Raw genomic sequence first — 18,024 nt, 5'->3', positions numbered from 1 at the left:
TATTCAAATACTGCATTTACTATTTTCTTATGTGCAAATACTTGATAGCATACTATTATTGTTACATATACTCCACATCATATTCCACTCGTGCGTATCAAAATCCCATAGCAACGCTTGATGAGTGGTTGCGCTCTTCCAATTTATTACCCTTAAATTCGAAAAGTCTTATTTGCAGTAAAACTAGTCGATCAGCGGTGCAGTCGATGGTTCCGTGCCTTTCCCCCTCAAGTTGTCCGCTTGAGGGTACCAGTCTAGACCCCCATAGTAACCTTACTCTAATCGTAATTGTGCATGCATCATGGTCAAACCTAGCTGGATTAATATGTTGTCCACATAACAATCCTTTAAGACAAAGCCTTATCCAAAAGTCCACCGGGGTTTCCATAATCCCAACGGACACAACCACATTCTGTGTATTAATTTGGAGAACTAAATGCCAATATGCTAATCATGAATGTATAAATAGTCGAGTCTGGTGGGGAATAAGGGACTAGCCCTTTTGTTTTGCAGAAAATAAGGCATGAGGTCCCCAGATTCGGTATGGTTAGCAACATTCCACCTTTGCTACTAGATGGTGGGAGGACCTTTCCTCAAGTGACAAGAAACACGTAAGAAAGCACCTGGGCAATATACCTTCTCTACTAGACATTGAGCCAAACAATAGGTTGATCGAGGCTGCCACTTTGTTTTGGGATAGCGAAAGGGCTGTGTTCCGTTTTGGTGACATAGAAACGACACCACTTCTAGAAGAAATTGGAGGGCTTGCGGGATTGACTTGGGATAGCCCCGGGTTATTGGTGCCGGAGAACCGTACTGGGAAAGGGTTTTTAAAGATGATGGGGCTGAAGAAAAATGCTGACTTCGGATGCCTGAAGGAATCTTACATACCCTTCGAATATCTGTATGGCCATAGCAAGTCATACCGGACCTTCCATGACGAGCTCTCTCTCACTTCTCTAGGCCACATCCAGGGCAGAGTGTTCGTGTTCATTGTGTGCTTCTTGGGCCTTATAGTATTCCCAATGAAAAGGGAAAGAATCCACACTAGGTTGGCCATGGTCTCCAAGACTTTGATGGAAGGGATCAATGGACAGACATACACCATAGTCCCCATGATCATAGCCGACATCTACAGGGCTCTGGAGCGCTGTCAAAGAGGGGTCAAGCATTTCGAGGGTATTAACCTGTTGCTGCAGTTTTGGTTATTAGAACATCTTCAAAGGGGCCAGTATCGCCAAGAATTTCCGGAAGGGCTTGGAATGACTATATTGCCTTCCATCACCCCAAGCGGATGACCTACATTTTGGACAGGTTTGCTCAGGAAAGTGCCAAAGAGTGGGTGGATTTATTTGACAATCTGATCAAGGAGCAAGTGCAATGGATATTTGAATGGTTCCCAACAGACGAATTCATCATCAGATCCAAGGACGCTCCACACTTGGTGCTGATTGGGTTGAGAGGGATATAACCTTATGTCCCTATCCGAGTTATGAGGCAAGTAGGCATGAAACAGGTTGTACCAAGGGTTGCCAAGATGAGTCATTTCAGAGTAGACTTTCAAGACGACGACGTTCCTTACAAGTGCCAAGCCCAGCACATGTGGCACTGCAAAATCATTGTGGAAAAGAAGACCATTGAGCCTGACAGGTATCATGCAGGGTGCGAACCTCTCTACCCGGCATGGTTAGAAGACAATCTAAAAGGAATGGTAATGCCAGGAGCCGGTCGAGGGAATAGAATCATAGATGAAGAAGCTGAAGCTCAAGTCAAATACAACAGGCTGTGCAAGAGGGTCAATGAGCACCGGGAAATACATGAGAGGAATGTGAGGTTGATCGAAGAATGGAAAGGAATGACAGTCACTTCAAAACAGGAAGTTGGAATATTTGGAGCGAGAAATAGTGGAGCTGGAAGGTAAAGTCATAAAGAGGATTGAGGATTGCCAGAACGCTGAAGGAGCTGAAGGAGGACATCTAGCCAAAGCCTACTTGCTGCTGGGTCTGCGCGAGCTGGGGGACCTGTACGATGGAGTCAGGAAGATCGAATCTGGGGAAGGTCCTTGTGGGACCAAATAGGCTAGATTTACTTGCTTTCCTAAAATGTTATAAGGCCAAGTGCCAGTAGTGACTTATTTTTATTATCTTAGTGTCGTTTTGGGATTTGTCTATTTTTCATATTATGAAATGAGGCATTTGTTGGCATCTAAAGTTCTCCAAATCTATTTGTCGCTAGGCCTACCTCAGGCAGAACGAGGCTCCCAAATTAGGACGCAAATTTACATTCCCGCAATATGTGTTTAAATACTTCAACACTTCAAAATCCTTACTAACTTGTTACGTTTTTGTTTTTCCTTTTATTTTGATTATTCCCACTCCCTTAGGTTGGTTCACTCATACTGGCATCATCAGCGTATCATACCAGATCTAGAGGCCCTCCACCTCCTCCTCCTCCAAGCAATTCAAAAGGCAAAGGAAAAACAAAAATGGACGACTTAAGTGGTATTCGAAAGGAGATTGTTGAGAACGCAGAAACTTCAGATGGTCGGAGTACTCCGGCACCAAATGATCTAGTCTTGAGATTGGAACAAAAGATACTGGAACTACAAGGAGAGCTTGAGCAGGTTCGCAACTTGGCGTACTTATCACTCACCCTGAATGTCCCCGACATCAACCAACAAAACACAAAGAACCCAGCACCTCCCCAAAACACATCAAACCAACACCCACAAAACCCTCCTGCACCACATCAATACCCAACCCCACCCTAAAATCTCAATCCCTTACCAATACCAACTCCGCCGCAACACCACCACCAATCAATACAGTACCCACCAACCGCCACTTACCACACTCCCCAAAACACACCACAACCCATTCTCGATCCTCAAAACTCAACCAATGACCGCACTATACCCAAGTCGCTGGCACTCATCAAAGCAACCCCATATATGTGGAGACCATACCTCACTCTACCTAACCAACTTCCTATGCACCAGAATCTTTCGAGAAGGACCTGCTCATTAAAAGCATGGTTGATGAACTCAAGAAATTGACAAGTCGGGTTCAAGGTGTCGAAGGCGGCAAGGGGATAGAAGGTTTGAATTATGAATACCTATGCATCCAGCCAGATGTGGAACTACCGAAGGGGTACAAACCTCCTAAATTCGAGATGTTTGACGGTACAGGCGATCCTAGGGTTCATCTGAGAACCTATTGCGACAAGCTTGTTGGAGTCAGGAAGGACAAAAAGATTCGGATGAAACTCTTCATGAGGAGTCTTACTGGTGATTCTCTATCCTGGTACATCAGCCAGGATCCCAAGAAATGGTCCAATTAGGTAGGTATGGCATCAGATTTCATGGACCGATTCAGGTTCAACACAGAAAATGCACCCGATGTTTTCTACATCCGGAATCTTAAGAAGAAACCCACTGAGACTTTCCGCGAGTGTGCTACCCGCTGGAGGTCGGAAGCGTCCAAGGTCAGGCCATCTTTGGATGAAGAACAGATGAACAAGTTCTTCGTTAGAGCACAGGACCCGCAGTATTACGAGAGGTTGATGGTTATTAAAAACCATAAATTCTCCGATATGATCAAACTTGGGGAAAGAATTGAGAAAGGCATCAAAAGCGGGATGGTAACGAATTTTGAGGCATTACAGGCCAAAAATAAAGCATTGGAATCGGGCGGCATATCAAAGAAGAAAGACGTTGGGGCAGTAATGGTGGCTCAAGGCCCGAAATCTCCACTTACCTATCGAACACCTCCACCCACATATCAAACACCTCCGCCCACATATCAAACATCTCCATCCACATACCAAGCACCACTGTCACACCTCCTTTTTCGCCACTACGCCCCGTGAAGGGTATAATAAAAGGAGTTTTTCCAATTAAAGGACAATCGAAATGGGATTCGTCTATTAAGAGATCCAGAGTCGCCACTTGAGAGATTTATGGTGTCCCAAGTCACCGGTTTGAATCCCGAATTGAGGAAATGGTTTGACCCTGTATTACAGTCGCGAACCAGAAATCCGAGTAAGGAATTCTGTTAACCCGGGAGAAGGGGTTAGGCACTCCCGAGTTCCGTGGTTCTAGCACGGTCGCTAAACCGCTATATTTGGCTAAAATCTGGTTTTTATACATGTTATCCTTATGGTGCAATTTTAGAATTTTTTACCGCTTTTAATTAAAAATTTTAAGAAAGTGAACGTCGTTAAAAAAATGTGTTTTTGGATCACGTCACATGAAATGCACCCGGATCCTCGACACATTTTTATCCAACGTTTTAGGATTCGGATTTGGGTTGCATGAAATGCACACCCGTATTTAGGAAGGTAAAATTATTAAAAGCGCGCCTACAGCGACTAACGGGTTATTATCTTTGCGGGAGGCCGTGAAATTCGCTAAACGGCATGCCCCGAATTCTAAGTATTTTAATATAAGCATTTAAAGAGGGCCCCGCAATTTATGCATTTTGTTTGGCGAGGCTCATCTTATTTTTATTATTTAAAGGCCGTCCTAGAGCAAACTATAATTGTCTATTGAATTTGTCTCTAAAGAGTCCTAATTGATTAATTTTATAAAATTCGGGCCTCAAGTTCAAGTCCGGATTCAAACAAAAGGGAAGACCTTTTAATTTGAACCCGCTACCTAGCTCGAAAGCCCAAATTTATATTATTTCAAATTATGAATTAGACCCTTAACTCCTTTGGGCTTCGGAATTAACTCCTGAAATGCCTTCAACTTCTGGAATTGGGCTTCTGCATCAGCCCAATAGTGAACATATTCATCTTAGGACTGCCAGGAACCAAATTGCCCACTTGGGCAATTAAACCGGGCGATGGGCCCAATTTCGTAGCCCAAATGTCATGAACCCAAACAAAATCAACATCAGCATATCCAGGTTCTTAATGGTTCCTGATTTACCAACTCGTCCGCATTTAGTGTTAAACCAGGATGAACATTTATTTGCAAGGCAATTTAAACTCAAACAAGGAAATGCACTCGATCGAAATTCTGATAATTATTTAGGTCTAACTCGTGTGCTTGCAACATTATACGCCAGAAAAAAGAAATCTAATACTGAAAATCCTCACTAATTCCTGAATTACATTCCAATAACAGCATGGTGTTAACACTGTATCTAATAAACAGACTCCTAAGCATAGTTTAGATTTCAACATTTGATATTGATTCATTCCATAGAAACCAAACTTTTTAAGAAAGGCAACACTGCATTAAGTTCATAATAGCCAGCATTTGATAAACACATTGAAACCTAATCATTTGATAAACGCATTGAAACCAATATTTTGAACAGTCACCTGAAGCTCAAAACTACAACTATCCTAATAGCTTCGACTGAGGCCGTTTACAATTGGCACATACATCTATACATCAGTCCCCTTTCATTAGTTTATATACAGAGATTCCTATTAAACAGTCCTTTATTCAGTCCAATTAAACAGTCCTTTATACAGTCCAATTAATCAGTGGTAAGGCTAGCAAGCTGATTCCTACAATTACACACATCAATTCCTATTTAATTACAAAAACAGAGATTCATCTAGCTATGAAAAGCAGTAGGAATGCAGTAGGCTAATTGAGCATGAGAAATTGTGCATTGACTTTTATTCACTTGCAAACAGATGCTATACAGCTGTGTAGTAGCAGAATGAGTACCTGGAGATTAAGGCAAAATGAAGAAAAAGGAATCAGCAGTAGTAAGCAGCAAGCAACAGCTAGGCTCAACACAGAAATAAGCTCAAATGAACCCAGTAGATGTCTTAACACCAAATCAAGCAGAAAACCAGTCAAAATAGCTTGAATAAATGGATTCCAAAATACACCCAGCGCACTTTTGAAACTTCAGCAGACCAAAGTTCGATTCGAATAAACCAAATTCAGCTCAAACTTAACCCAGAAACTTTTAAACACCTCAATCACTAAGAAAACGGGTGCTAAACCTTGAAATTGGCCTAGGAAACTCAATGTAACAGTATATTTTTTTTTTGGTTTTCTGTTGCTTCTTTTTTTGGTTTTTCTGAAAATTTAAAATGAAAAAGAGATTCAGAATTCCAGATCTAGTTTTTGGATCTGAAATTCGAATTTTAGCTTCTAAAACTTATGAAAATTTTGGGGGGAATTTTCAGAGATTGAAACTTTGTAGAAACTTTTTCAGGTCTCCAAAACTTGTGAATGAAGGCAGAATGCATGCCTTTTATAGGCAAACTTAAGGGTTCTCTCCGATTTTCAGCTTTACACCCCTAGTCCCTCTTTTATTTTTCAGTTTTACTCACTTAGTCCCTCATTTGTTGACTTGTTACTTAAGTTATTACCCTAGAACTACTGAAATTTAAACTAAGACCCTCTTCTAGAAGAGTCTAGAGTGTTCCAGCTTTATCTACAATATTATTCTTATTTAGGAATGCCTATACTTCCCTTCATTCAATCTAAACTTTACTATCTTATACTAACCAAACCCCCAGTCCCTTTTACCCTAGTTAAAACTTGACTATGGCTAGACTTCAAAGAGTTTGAGCTATATCCAAACAACTGAATTAATAAAATCTAACTAATAGCAACCAAGGAATTACTGATCAAAACAAACACTAATAATAAAAATAAAAGAAAACTAAAATCAGATACTAACTGAACAGGATCGACTAAAGAAAAACAAATTAAAAGGAATTAAAGCCTATGGTAATAGAAGATAAACACTGAATTGACACATATATCAAAACATATTCAAACAAAAAATTAAACTAATATCACCAAAACAGGATCAAAACAAAATGACTAAGTAATGACTAGACCTACTAATTTTGGCTAAAACAAACACTGAGAACAGGAAAGAAATACCTTAGTTAAACAAAATGGGGTTCCGGCCAGTCTTTTGCAAAATCCAGACTGAAACTGTCCTTAATCGTGTGTTTCCATGAGAAACACAAGATTAAGGACTATTACAGTCCAAAATCGAACGAACCCCGGAATTTTGAAAACTTAGGGTTTTTGGGTCAATCTTCGATATGAAATTCGAGAAGCTCTGGTTGGATTTGGGGGATGATACTCGGAGCTTTGGAAAGAGGAGAGGGAGAGGTTTCAGGGGTTTTAATTTGGTGAAGTTTGGAGGTGGCGCCGCTGTGGGCGGCGGAGGAACTCATGGCGGCGCCCTAGGGTTTCACTGATTTGAGGCCTTTGGGTGGGATTCGAAGTGTAACAGGTGGATATTCATGGAGAGGGGGTTGAGAAGAGTGTCTGGTACAATTTTGGTGGTGAGTGGAAGTTCGCCGCTGGCAGAGGCGATTTCCAGCCGGCGGCGGACGACGGAGGGGCGGTGGGGAACTAGGGTTACTCTGAGACGATAGTGAGAGGGTGTGTGTGGGAATCCGACATTGATATATGAATGTTTGCCCAGTTCCTGGCCGTAGGATCAAGAATCCTCGACGGCCAGGATCGATTACCCCTTAAAACGACGTCGTTTTATTACAATGGGGAGTGGACCGGACTGGCCTGATTTGGGCCTGATTGGAACGGGATCTTGAGGGTTTTTGGCTTGGGTTTTGGGAATTTTGGCTTGGGCCAACAAATTTAATAGGTTGAAGCCCAAGTTAGACCTTTCTTTTTTTCTCTTTTATTTCCTTTTCAATTAATTTCTTTCTTTTATCAATTCAATTTCATTTCATTTTTTGATTTTTATTTTTTGTGTTAAAAGCAAAAACATGGATTAAACTAAAATTAAACTAATTAATTTCCTCAAACTAACTAAATCCTAACAAAGAATGTAAAAATGACAAAATACTATATTTTTATGAATTATGCTAACTAAATAGGCACAAAAATGCAGACAAACACAAAAATCATGCAATTAATTCCTAAAAATTCAAATATTAAAAGAAAAATTCTAATTTTAATGAATTCTATAGGAGTAATTTAAGCATGGCAAAAATCACGTGCTCACAGTTGCCCCTCTTTGCTCGAAGACACGAAGGGTTTTCGGGCAAAGATAAATGAGCACCATGAAGGATTTTTGCCTGCTCGGCACTCCATGAGAAGCGTTTTGAAAACCGTCTGACCGAACCCTGCTTCAAAGGTTGCCTACATATCTTTGGCTATAAAGGAATCAGGTCAGTGTAGTTCTTGAAGGTTTGGTAGCTGGGACTACCAGGAGCTGTGATTTTCACTGCTGTTGCTGCTGCTACTGCTTGCTGACCTCCTTATTACACCGTGTTGAAACAAAAAGAAGCTAGCCTAAGCTATGATATATGAATTACAAAAAGTCTTATCTATGTCTTGATCTTGCGGTTCTTGTTGCCTTGAACTTGTATCCTTCCGATGGAATTCTTTTGTTGCTGCCTTGAATTGCGATATGAGATGTTTCGCCATTTCTCCGAGTGACGCTTGACTGCTAAAATTTGTCATATATATGCCTCCATTACCAGGCGGGCTCCTGACTGCTAACACTTGAAATGTATTCCCTTATTCTCCAGGTGAGCTCCTGATTGCCGTCACTTGAAATGTATTCCCTTGTTCTCCAGGTGGGTACCTGACTTCAACAAAATAGACAAACAAAGAAAACTTTCTGCCCCAGTTTGGTAGCTGGGCGCGTCATATTACCAACTATTAAAAATGTGAAAGCTAAAATTTGAATTGTACTTCCCTTGTTCTCCAGGTGGGCGCTTGATTGCTGAACTTGAACTTGAAATGTATTCCCTTGTTCTCCAGGTGGGCGCCTGACTGCTGAACTTGAAATGTATTCCCTTGTTCTCCAGGTGGGCGCCTGATTTCAACAAAATAGACAAACAAAGAAAATTTCTTCCCCAGTACCAAATATTTAAAATTTTGTACTTCCCTTGTTCTCCAGGTGGGCGCCTGATTGCTGGACTTGAAATGTATTCCCTTGTTCTTCAGGTGGGCGCCTGACTGCGACAAAATAAACAAACAAAGAAAATTTTACTTGCCCTTGTTCCAATCAAAGAAAAAATTTAGTTAATGTAAAATGGTGGTTAGCTGCTGGCATTCTTGTTGGCCATGCTCCCGCTTCCGACTTTGCTCTGACTTGCTTCTTTGGACTTGCTTTAACTTGTCAAGATTTCCCAATTGACTTTCAACCCTCTGATCTTGATGACCCACATGTTTTACCTTGTATTACTGTTTGGTGTTTCTGTTCCCTTCTTGTGAACCTTGCTTCTCCTTCACAACCATCTGATTATTCCACTGATTTCATTGGTCCTCCACGTTTTACTCTCTTTTGACATGTCCCCGCCTTGTTGTGCCATCTAACTAGGAAGCTGGTAGTTAGCTTTGACATCCTTCTTTTGTTTTTGAATAGAACTGACACTGAAACATCTTATAGATAGACTTCAAGAGAATGAAATGCAATGACCTCGAAGGTTTTAAGGGTAGAAAAACTCTGAAAACGAATGAGTTGTAATGAAGAGACGAAGGACAGGACATATCTGAGCGGAAACGCTGATTCCATTGATCGTGCCATGCATTTTGGATTCCAGCCTAGTCTGTCCAACCAATCAATTATCAATTACCACATTTGTTGTCTCATACATTCATGCCCNTTCAGGTGGGCGCCTGATTTCTGAACGTTAAATGTATCCCTTGTTCTCCAGGTGGGCGCCTGATTGCAGAAATTTGAAATGTATTCCCTTGTTCTCCAGGTGGGCGCTTGATTGCTGAACTTGAAATGTATTCCCTTATTCTCCAGGTGGGCGCCTGATTGTCGAACTTGAAATGTATTCCCTTGTTCTCCAGGTGGGCGCCTGATTGTTGAACTTGAAATGTATTCCCTTGTTCTCCAGGTGGGCGCCTGATTGCTGAACTTGAAATGTTTTCCCTTATTCTTCAGGTGGGCGCCTGATTGCTGAACTTGAAATGTATTCCCTTGTTCTCCAGGTGGGCGCCTGATTGCTGAACTTAAAATGTATTCCCTTGTTCTCCAGGTGGGCGCCTGATTGCTGACTTTGAAATGTATTCCCTTGTTCTCCAGGTGGGCGCCTGACTGCTGAACTTGAAATGTATTCCCTTGTTCTCCAGGTGGGCGCCTGATTGCAAAAACTTGAAATGTATTCCCTTGTTCTCCAGGTGGGCGCCTGATTGCTGAACTTGAAATGTATTCCTTTGTTCTCCAGGTGGGCGCCTGACTGCTGAATTTGAAATGTATTCCCTTGTTCTCCAGGTCGGCGCCTGATTGCTGAACTTGAACTTGAAATGTATTCCCTTGTTCTCTAGGTGGGCGCCTGATTGCTGACTTTGAAATGTATTCCCTTGTTCTCCAGGTGGGCGCATGGCTGCTGAATTTGAAATGTATACCCTTGTTCTCCAGGTGGGCGCCTGATTTCTACTTGAAATGTATTCCTTGTTCTCCAGGTGGGCGCCTGATTTCAAACAAACAAAGAAAATTTTCTGCCCCCTGTTTCAATCAAAGAAAGACCTTGTTAATATAAAATGGTGGCTAGTTGCTGGCATTCTTGCTAGGCACATCCCTGCCGCTGAGCTTCACTCCGACTTGCTTCCCTGGACTTGCCTTGAATCGCTTCGACTTCCTAACCGACTTTCAACCCCATGACTTTGATGACCCAAGTGTTCTATCATATTGCTGTTTCTTATGTTTCTGACCCCCTCTATCTGAAACTTTGCTTCTCCCACAAGATTATCCAATCAATCCACCGATGAAACTTCCGGTGGTTCTTTATGTCTTACTTTGCCTTTTGACATCTTTGATATATTCTGGCCCTGTTGTGCTTTGCAACTAGGAAACTGGTAGTTAGCCTTGACATTCCTCCCTTTTTGTTTCGAACAGAACTGACACTGAAACATCTTAAAGAATAGACCTCAAAAGAATGAAATGCAATAACCTCGAGGGTTAAGGATAGAGAGAATCCAAAAACGGACGATTTGTATCGAAGAAGGAAAAGAAGAAGACTTATCTGAGTGGAACAGTTGGCACCATTGATCATGCCATGCATTTTGGATTAACCGGCCCAGTCTGTCCAACCAATCAACTTTCAATTGCCACATTTGTTACTCCAGACTTTCATAACCTGATTTTCACCCAGACCCCAACCTTGCTCATCATGCAATGTCTTGAACAGCTTTCAACCATAGCCTTGTCTCATTTGCCTATCTGAAAACTCACTTTCGCCTTAAGGTGCCCGCGAGGGTTTTCACCAATAAGACTCTCTCATTTTTTATTTCTCTCAACTCACTTCGCCTTACGGTGCCCGTGAGGGTTTTCACCAATAAGACTCTCTCATTTTTGACTTCTCTCAACTCCCGTCACCTCACGGTGCCCGTGAGGGTTTTCACCAATAAGACTCTCTCATTTTCATCATTTTCTTCTTGTACCGGAGTATTGCCCCTGACATGAATCACTTTTACTTGCTCGTCTTGGCACTTTTTGAAGGTTGATCAGAAGGTCTTTCTTTGGACCGTAATGCAGGCTTTTGGATGGGGTTAGAAAGAAAGGTATCAAAGGCTCAAAACAATTCAACATGGGTTCAAAATTACAACTTTTGGAATCATATTTCTCACGACAATCACAACTTCTGCCCCAGTTTCTTTCTTGGGGACTTTTGGACTTTTATTTTGGTGTGACTGAACCTCAAAGAGAGGCTGCCTACATACCCTTTCGGGATCAAGTCAAACGTAGTTCGGGTCATAGAAATTACTTTGTTGCTGTGATTTTCTCTTCTTCCATTTTCTCTCTTTTCTTGTTTTTCTTTTCTTTTCTTTTCATTTCTTTTCTTTTTCTTTTCTCTTTTTTTGTTCTTTTCCTTTCTTTTCTTTGATTTTTTTTTTATTTCTTTTCCTTTTTTTTCCTTCATTTTTCTTCATTTTTCTTCTCTCTCTCTTTTCACTGTTTTCCTTCTCCTTTTCCTTCACTTACTTTCCATGCTTGTGCTTACGAACTTTGTCATTGATTCCAAAAGAGGGGTATGAAAGAAGATAACTGAGGCTCAAAGGGGTAGCAAAGGATAAAGTATTTAGGTAGCAGAACAAAATGCCTTCATCATTCCAATCTTCAAAATATGCCAAATACAAACAAGTACAATCAGACAAAGGAATCATACGTAGTATCTCTTGACTGCATCGGAGTTGATAGCCATTTCTACACATTTTCCTTCCACATCTGTCAAATATAATGCGCCATTGGACAATACTCTAGTTACGACAAATGGCCCCTGCCAATTTGGAGCGAACTTGCTTTTGGCCTCAGCCTGATGTGGAAGAATACGCCTCAACACTTGCTGACCCATTTCGAACTTTTGTGGACGCAACTTCTTACTATATGCTCTCGCCATTCTTTGTTGATACAATTGACCATGGCACCCTGCTGGCAATCTTTTCTCCTTGATCAAACTCAATTGCTCCAGGCCGGTTTTGACCCATTCATCATCGTCATGTTCCAATTCATCATCACACTCAATTTCTTGTATTATTACTTCAGAATTAGGCCGGCTTTTAAGACTCGGCCGAAGATTCCTCATGCATGTCATGTCATTGAGACCAGCATAGAAAGAACTGTACAAGAAAGAAAAGAAAAACAAAATGAAACTATCAGGAATGAAGAAGAAGGGAAATTGCATTTCACTGAAATTGAAAGAGAACAAAGTTCAACACATTCAAGCGGACAGAACGTAGAACCTGAATCACAACCCTGGAACAATCTAGACAACTAAAAGAAAATCAAAACCCACTACCAAAACTTCCTCTGAATAGGAAGAGGAGTAGCTTCCCAATTGTCGATCTTCACATTAGGCCTGACAAAATGCACTTCTTCGTCACCAGAACCTTCCCCAGTTTCTACCGTGTTCACTTCATCAAATAGACTTTGGACCCTTTCAAGTCAACTCCTCCTGCTCAGGGTTCTTGGGAGGCTTCTCAGTTTCAGCCGAGAGATCAAAGCGAGGGGAGTAAGAACATGGTCCTGGTGCTTTGAAGGTAAGTTCTGGCGGGTAATGGTGGTTATCATGGGTTTGGAACAGAGGATCTGTGTAATGTGGCAGGTGGAGGGGCTACAAACACAGGGGTAGCTAGTGGAGGGGGGGTACGGGATTTGTTTGGGTGGTGGAGGTGGTGGTGTTTGGGAAGTGGTTCCGTAGTACTGTTGGTAGTTAGGAAAGGCTGGAGATGAGTTTACAGTAGGAGGATCCTGAGGTTGAGCTAACGGTGGGATGTAAGTAGAGTTAGCGGGGAAAACTGGTGGTGGGTGTCCCTTTGACCAGGCCTGGTACATCTCGGCCATTTGCTGCTTCAGTTTATGCATCTCCTCCTTTATTGCATTAACATCCACTACTTCCTCTTCCCTCGACGGGTCGACGATTACTTGCCTCTAACTCCTGGTTGGCCATGTTTAATTTGTTCTTAGACCGGGTGTTGTAGGAATGGGTTGCCAGAATGCCAGTCAACTTAACCACCTGCCTGGACTCATCATCAACAACAACTTTGTTAGCGGTTAGAGCATTAACAGATAGATAACCGCACACTTGGGGAATGAATGCACCTAAGCAGTTAACCATTTCTCGCTTGGTTGCATGCGTCATCCCGGCTTTCATTTTTCTTTATTTGCTAGGCCTTTTCTTTGCTTTAGCCTCTCACTCTTCCCTCTTGTTTTCCATTGTTTGTTTATTGCCTTTCCCTCTTTTCTTTGCTTTTCTCTTATTTTCCTTCTCTTTTCCTTTTTCCTTCTTTTCTCTTGCCTTGGTTTTTCTTGTTCCTATTCTCTCCTTTCCTCAAAATTGTTTTTCGCTCTTTTCTTTCTTTCTCTTTTGCTCTCTTTTTATTTTCTCTCGTTTGCCTTTTTGTTTTTGGTTATGGTCGAATCCTATGGAGATTGCCTACGTATCATGACTCCGCATGAATCAGACCAAGCGTAGTTCTTGCAAATAAATGCAAAAATAAGGAAACAATTTTTAGGAATTTTTCTCAATTTTCATTAATAACAACTGCGATTACAAAGCTACCAGACTATTTGTTTTTCTTTTTTTCAGAAAGGGAAATTACAAAAGCTGACTCAAAACAAAATACAGACTCGATTAACTAGGAATACATCAAAGCTTCAAACCCTGGGGCCCGCGGGGCGTCATTCGACATCGCCGCGGGCCTGCGTGCAAGACCCCTTTGCAACTGCTCTAAATCATTCATGACCTGGCGAACAAATATCATCATTGAAGCAAAGAAAGTGGTACGACCCATCCGTTCAGCGGCCTGACACTTCATAACAATATAGTTTGCAATGCTTCTGATCCTTTCCCTGATTCGGCCCTTTTCTTGGAGTAGTCGACTTATTTGTTGGGCACGAGCCTCTAGCACCTGAGAGTCCTGGAAGTGAAGGTCTTGTAGCAATTTCATTTCCTTTTCCATCTCGGCGATTAACCCATAGCATTGTTCCCTCTCGGCCTGAAATTCTTTATCCCGCCGGGCTGCCTTTTCTTCAAGGGTATTCATTTTCCTCTTCATGTTAGCAATGGTCCCCTCGTGGTTTCTTTTCATTTGTTGTACAAATTGGGCTCTTTCCTCAGTCTTCTTGGCCCACTGTGCTCGAAGTCTTACCATGTTCCCCTCAGATTTTTCCAGTTCTTCCTGGCAATCCAAAACTTGCTTCTTTAGCCTTTTTATCAATCTCTCGTCAGACAGACTTCTTTCTTGATTCCTGGCATCTATTTTCATTTGCTGAATTTGAGCCTTGAGAGCTTCATTCTCCTGGGCTAGTTTATTTTTATCACCTTCATCAGCTGCAGCCTGTACACTCTTTTCGAATTGAAGATCTCGGACCTGTTGCTCCAACTTTCCTATTCTTGCTCGGTATTCCCTCTCCTTGGCTTGTCAATCCCACTGTACCTGGGCTCCGTCGGTGAATTGCTGCATGTGTGGCCTTTTAGCGGGTCTCTCTGGGATTTGAAATCTTTTACCAAACCAAGTCAAGTATTTGGGATCTACCTCGCCTTTTGCCCGATCCTGTACTATAGTCTTAGGCTCGAGGTACCTGCACTCATTCCATATTTGTCGGATTTTTCCTTCATGGAATGCAACTTTCGGGCCTAACTCAATGACTTGCCTGCTCAGGTCTTCATCATTGTGAACGGTTTGAAACCTCCCTAGTTGCCTCAGGACTCGGTAAGGAGCGTAAGGTTGGATACTTCGAATGCCCATCAAAAGAATGTAGGGTACTTCTGTCATTGTGTATACAGCCTCGGTAGCAGGAAGCCACCCAAAAGCCCATTCAACTTTATCCGCCGTCAAAGATCTCAAGCATGATGACCAAGACTCAGTGCCCACGAGGAACTCAATACCTGTTACCCTGGTCCCGAATTCTGCGATACAACTCAGCCCGGTTAAACCGTAGTTTATATACCCCGTGCGATGACAAAGGTGCTCCTGTATCCACAGCTGTAATAGCAGATTGCAACCCTGAAAGAATTTCACACCTTCTCGACACTTGGTTAAAGCTTGGTACATTTCTGCTACAATCAAGGGAACCACTGTGCTAGTAGGCTTCTTTATGGCAACATCCAGCATTCCTACAAGGTCGAGGTCTATGTGACCATCTTTTCTCGGACAGACCACAACTCCCAGAAAGGCTACCATGAAGGCTAATCCCCGTCGGGCTTCCCATTTGTCTTTGTTCCCGGCATGTGTCAAACCGGTGTTGGACTCCTTAAAACCCTTTGGGTTACCATACCGGTGGTATAAGAAATGCAATGTGCAAAACCCCTCTGCTAGATGCGGGTCTTGAATGTCCCGACTGATGCTCAACAAGTCCAAGAATCTATGAAGGGTTACCGGTCTTGGGGCCAATGGGTATCTACTCCGGAGGTTCCCATTTAGGCCTGCGTATCCCGCAATCTCTTCTAGTGTAGGTGTGAGTTCAAAATCTAAAAACCGGAATACATTACGGGTCGGGTCCCAAAATGGTATTAGTGCCTCAATAATATCCTTCCTCGGTTTGATGTTCAATAAATCAACGAGACCGCCCAAAATCTTGACCACAGTGTCTCTGCTTCCTTTTCCCAAATCATGCCACCACATATGGAGTTTCAAGGGGATCTCGCTCAGGACTGAGAAGGTTTCAATGTTACTTGGATTCATCCTGCGCATTTATTTAAAGGGGAATTTAATGATTTATTTTGGAAAAATGGCTATCTTTGAAAAAAATTCTTTATTTAGAAAACAAGGACTTGGTTTTGCAAATACGACCTCTCAGCACTTCTGGGAGGAAGATTTTAAGGTTGTGCCCGCAAATCATTTAAAATGACTCAAGGTGGCTATTCTTGCAAAAACAGCCTTCCGACCCCCTTTTTTGGGGACATTCGGCTTATTTTAAACAAGAATGGTATCACCCGACTTATTTACAACAAAAATTTAAAAATTTGACATTTTTGGGCTATTCTTGCAAAAAGGAGGTTGGACCCGATGAGGGTTGCCTACGTATCTCACATCCAATGAGAATCAAACCAGCGTAGTTCGAGCAGATTTACCTAATATTTTTGACAAATCTTTTCTCTCTCTTTTTCAAATATTTTTGCCCTTTTTATTTTTTCGAAAATCCGGCAGCATTTCAGTACCATTTGGGCATTGGCTTCTCAAAACAAGTGGTTACCCTGCCTTAGTCCTAACACTGTTATTTTCTCAATTTTCTTTCATTATCTACAAGCCGGTCAACATGCAAATCCAAAGCAGATGAATGCACAAGTAGCACGTAAGATGCATCAGGATGGTCTTTTCATTTCAGGTCACCTGTTGTCACACCTCCTTTTTTTACGCATACCTACCCCGAAGGATAATGTATAAGGGAGTTTTTCCATTTAAAGTGACATTATTCGAAATGGAATTATTTATTTATTTAGAGAGTCGCCACTTGGGAAAGGATTGGCTTTTGGTGTCCCAAGTCACTGATTTAATTTAAATCCCAAATCGAGGAAAATTTTGACTTCCCAATTGGAGTCTGCGAACCAGAAATTCTGAATAAGGAATTTTGTTGACCCGAGGGAAGGTGTTAGGCACCCCCGGATCCCGTGGTTCTAGCACGGTCGCTTAAATTATTATAATTGGCTAAAAATCTGATTTTTATACATGTTTTAACTTATGTGCTTTTTAAATTCAAACCGCATTTTATTATTATTTTTAAGGAGATTTGCAACGTCGTGAAAACGCGTCTCGAACCACGTCACATAAATGCACCCGTGGTTTTTGACACATTTCGACTTCGTTGGGATTTGGATTTGGGTCACATAAATGTGACCCCGGATTTAGAAAAGTAATATTATTAAAATACGCGCCTAAAGCAACTACGCGTTTTAGCTTTGCGAGGGCCATGAAATTTTTGCTAAATGGCACGCCTCGGATTCTAAGATTGAGTTAAAGCTAATTAAAACGAGGGCCACATAATTGTCATTTTTGTTCGGCACGGCGCACCTCAATTTCAATTCTATGCAAATTTGTATTCAATTAAAGAATGGCATGAATCCACGTCTACTTTCAATTTCTCTAAAAAATCAGTCCGTGGCTTGCACATACTCTTATTTTAGTCGAATTGAACAAAAGCAAAGTAAAGAAAATTAACAAAGATTACCCAAAACTATAATCATTTTATTTGAGATCTCTGCCAGCAAACAACTCACAATTTTAGAGATTCATTAGTCCAAATTTTAAACAGAAATTAAATGAACACATCAAGATACTAGACCAATGAACAGAAACGTGAAAGCATAACAAACAAAATTTAAACAAGAAACTCACTCACAAATATTGGACGAACTGGGTGAGAGGCAGACGAAATGGACATTCTGTAAATGTATTTGATTTGAACCTCATATAAGAACGGCCAGGAACAGTTACAAATTGTTGAGATGGTATTGAATAGATGAATACATATAAACATTTTCTCTAATTCATTAAATGAACTTATACTCCTAATATTGATATAATTGTTATGATCAATGTAATTTGTTTATTGTTTTTGATTTATCAAAAGGTTACGACTCTAGTTAGAGTTAGCATATGCCTAA

General features: G+C 41.5%; 1 protein-coding gene across 1 annotated transcript; it reads right to left on the bottom strand.

Moving 5' to 3' along the window:
• Window positions 1-5,080: 5,080 nt before the first annotated feature.
• LOC109241275 lies at window positions 5,081-17,874 on the bottom strand. Its single transcript, XM_019408000.1, has 4 exons — window positions 17,760-17,874; window positions 12,187-12,538; window positions 5,219-5,282; window positions 5,081-5,106 (listed from the first exon to the last, which is right to left on the bottom strand). The coding sequence occupies exons 1-4, from the start codon at window positions 17,828-17,830 to the stop codon at window positions 5,081-5,083; spliced, it is 513 nt and encodes a 170-aa protein (XP_019263545.1). The 5' UTR covers window positions 17,831-17,874.
• Window positions 17,875-18,024: the final 150 nt, after the last annotated feature.

Source organism: Nicotiana attenuata, unplaced genomic scaffold (assembly GCF_001879085.1).
Source record: "Nicotiana attenuata strain UT unplaced genomic scaffold, NIATTr2, whole genome shotgun sequence".
NCBI lineage: Eukaryota > Viridiplantae > Streptophyta > Magnoliopsida > Solanales > Solanaceae > Nicotiana > Nicotiana attenuata.
The sequence above is the reverse complement of the archived record's forward strand: the minus strand, read 5'-3'. Positions and strand labels throughout refer to the sequence as shown.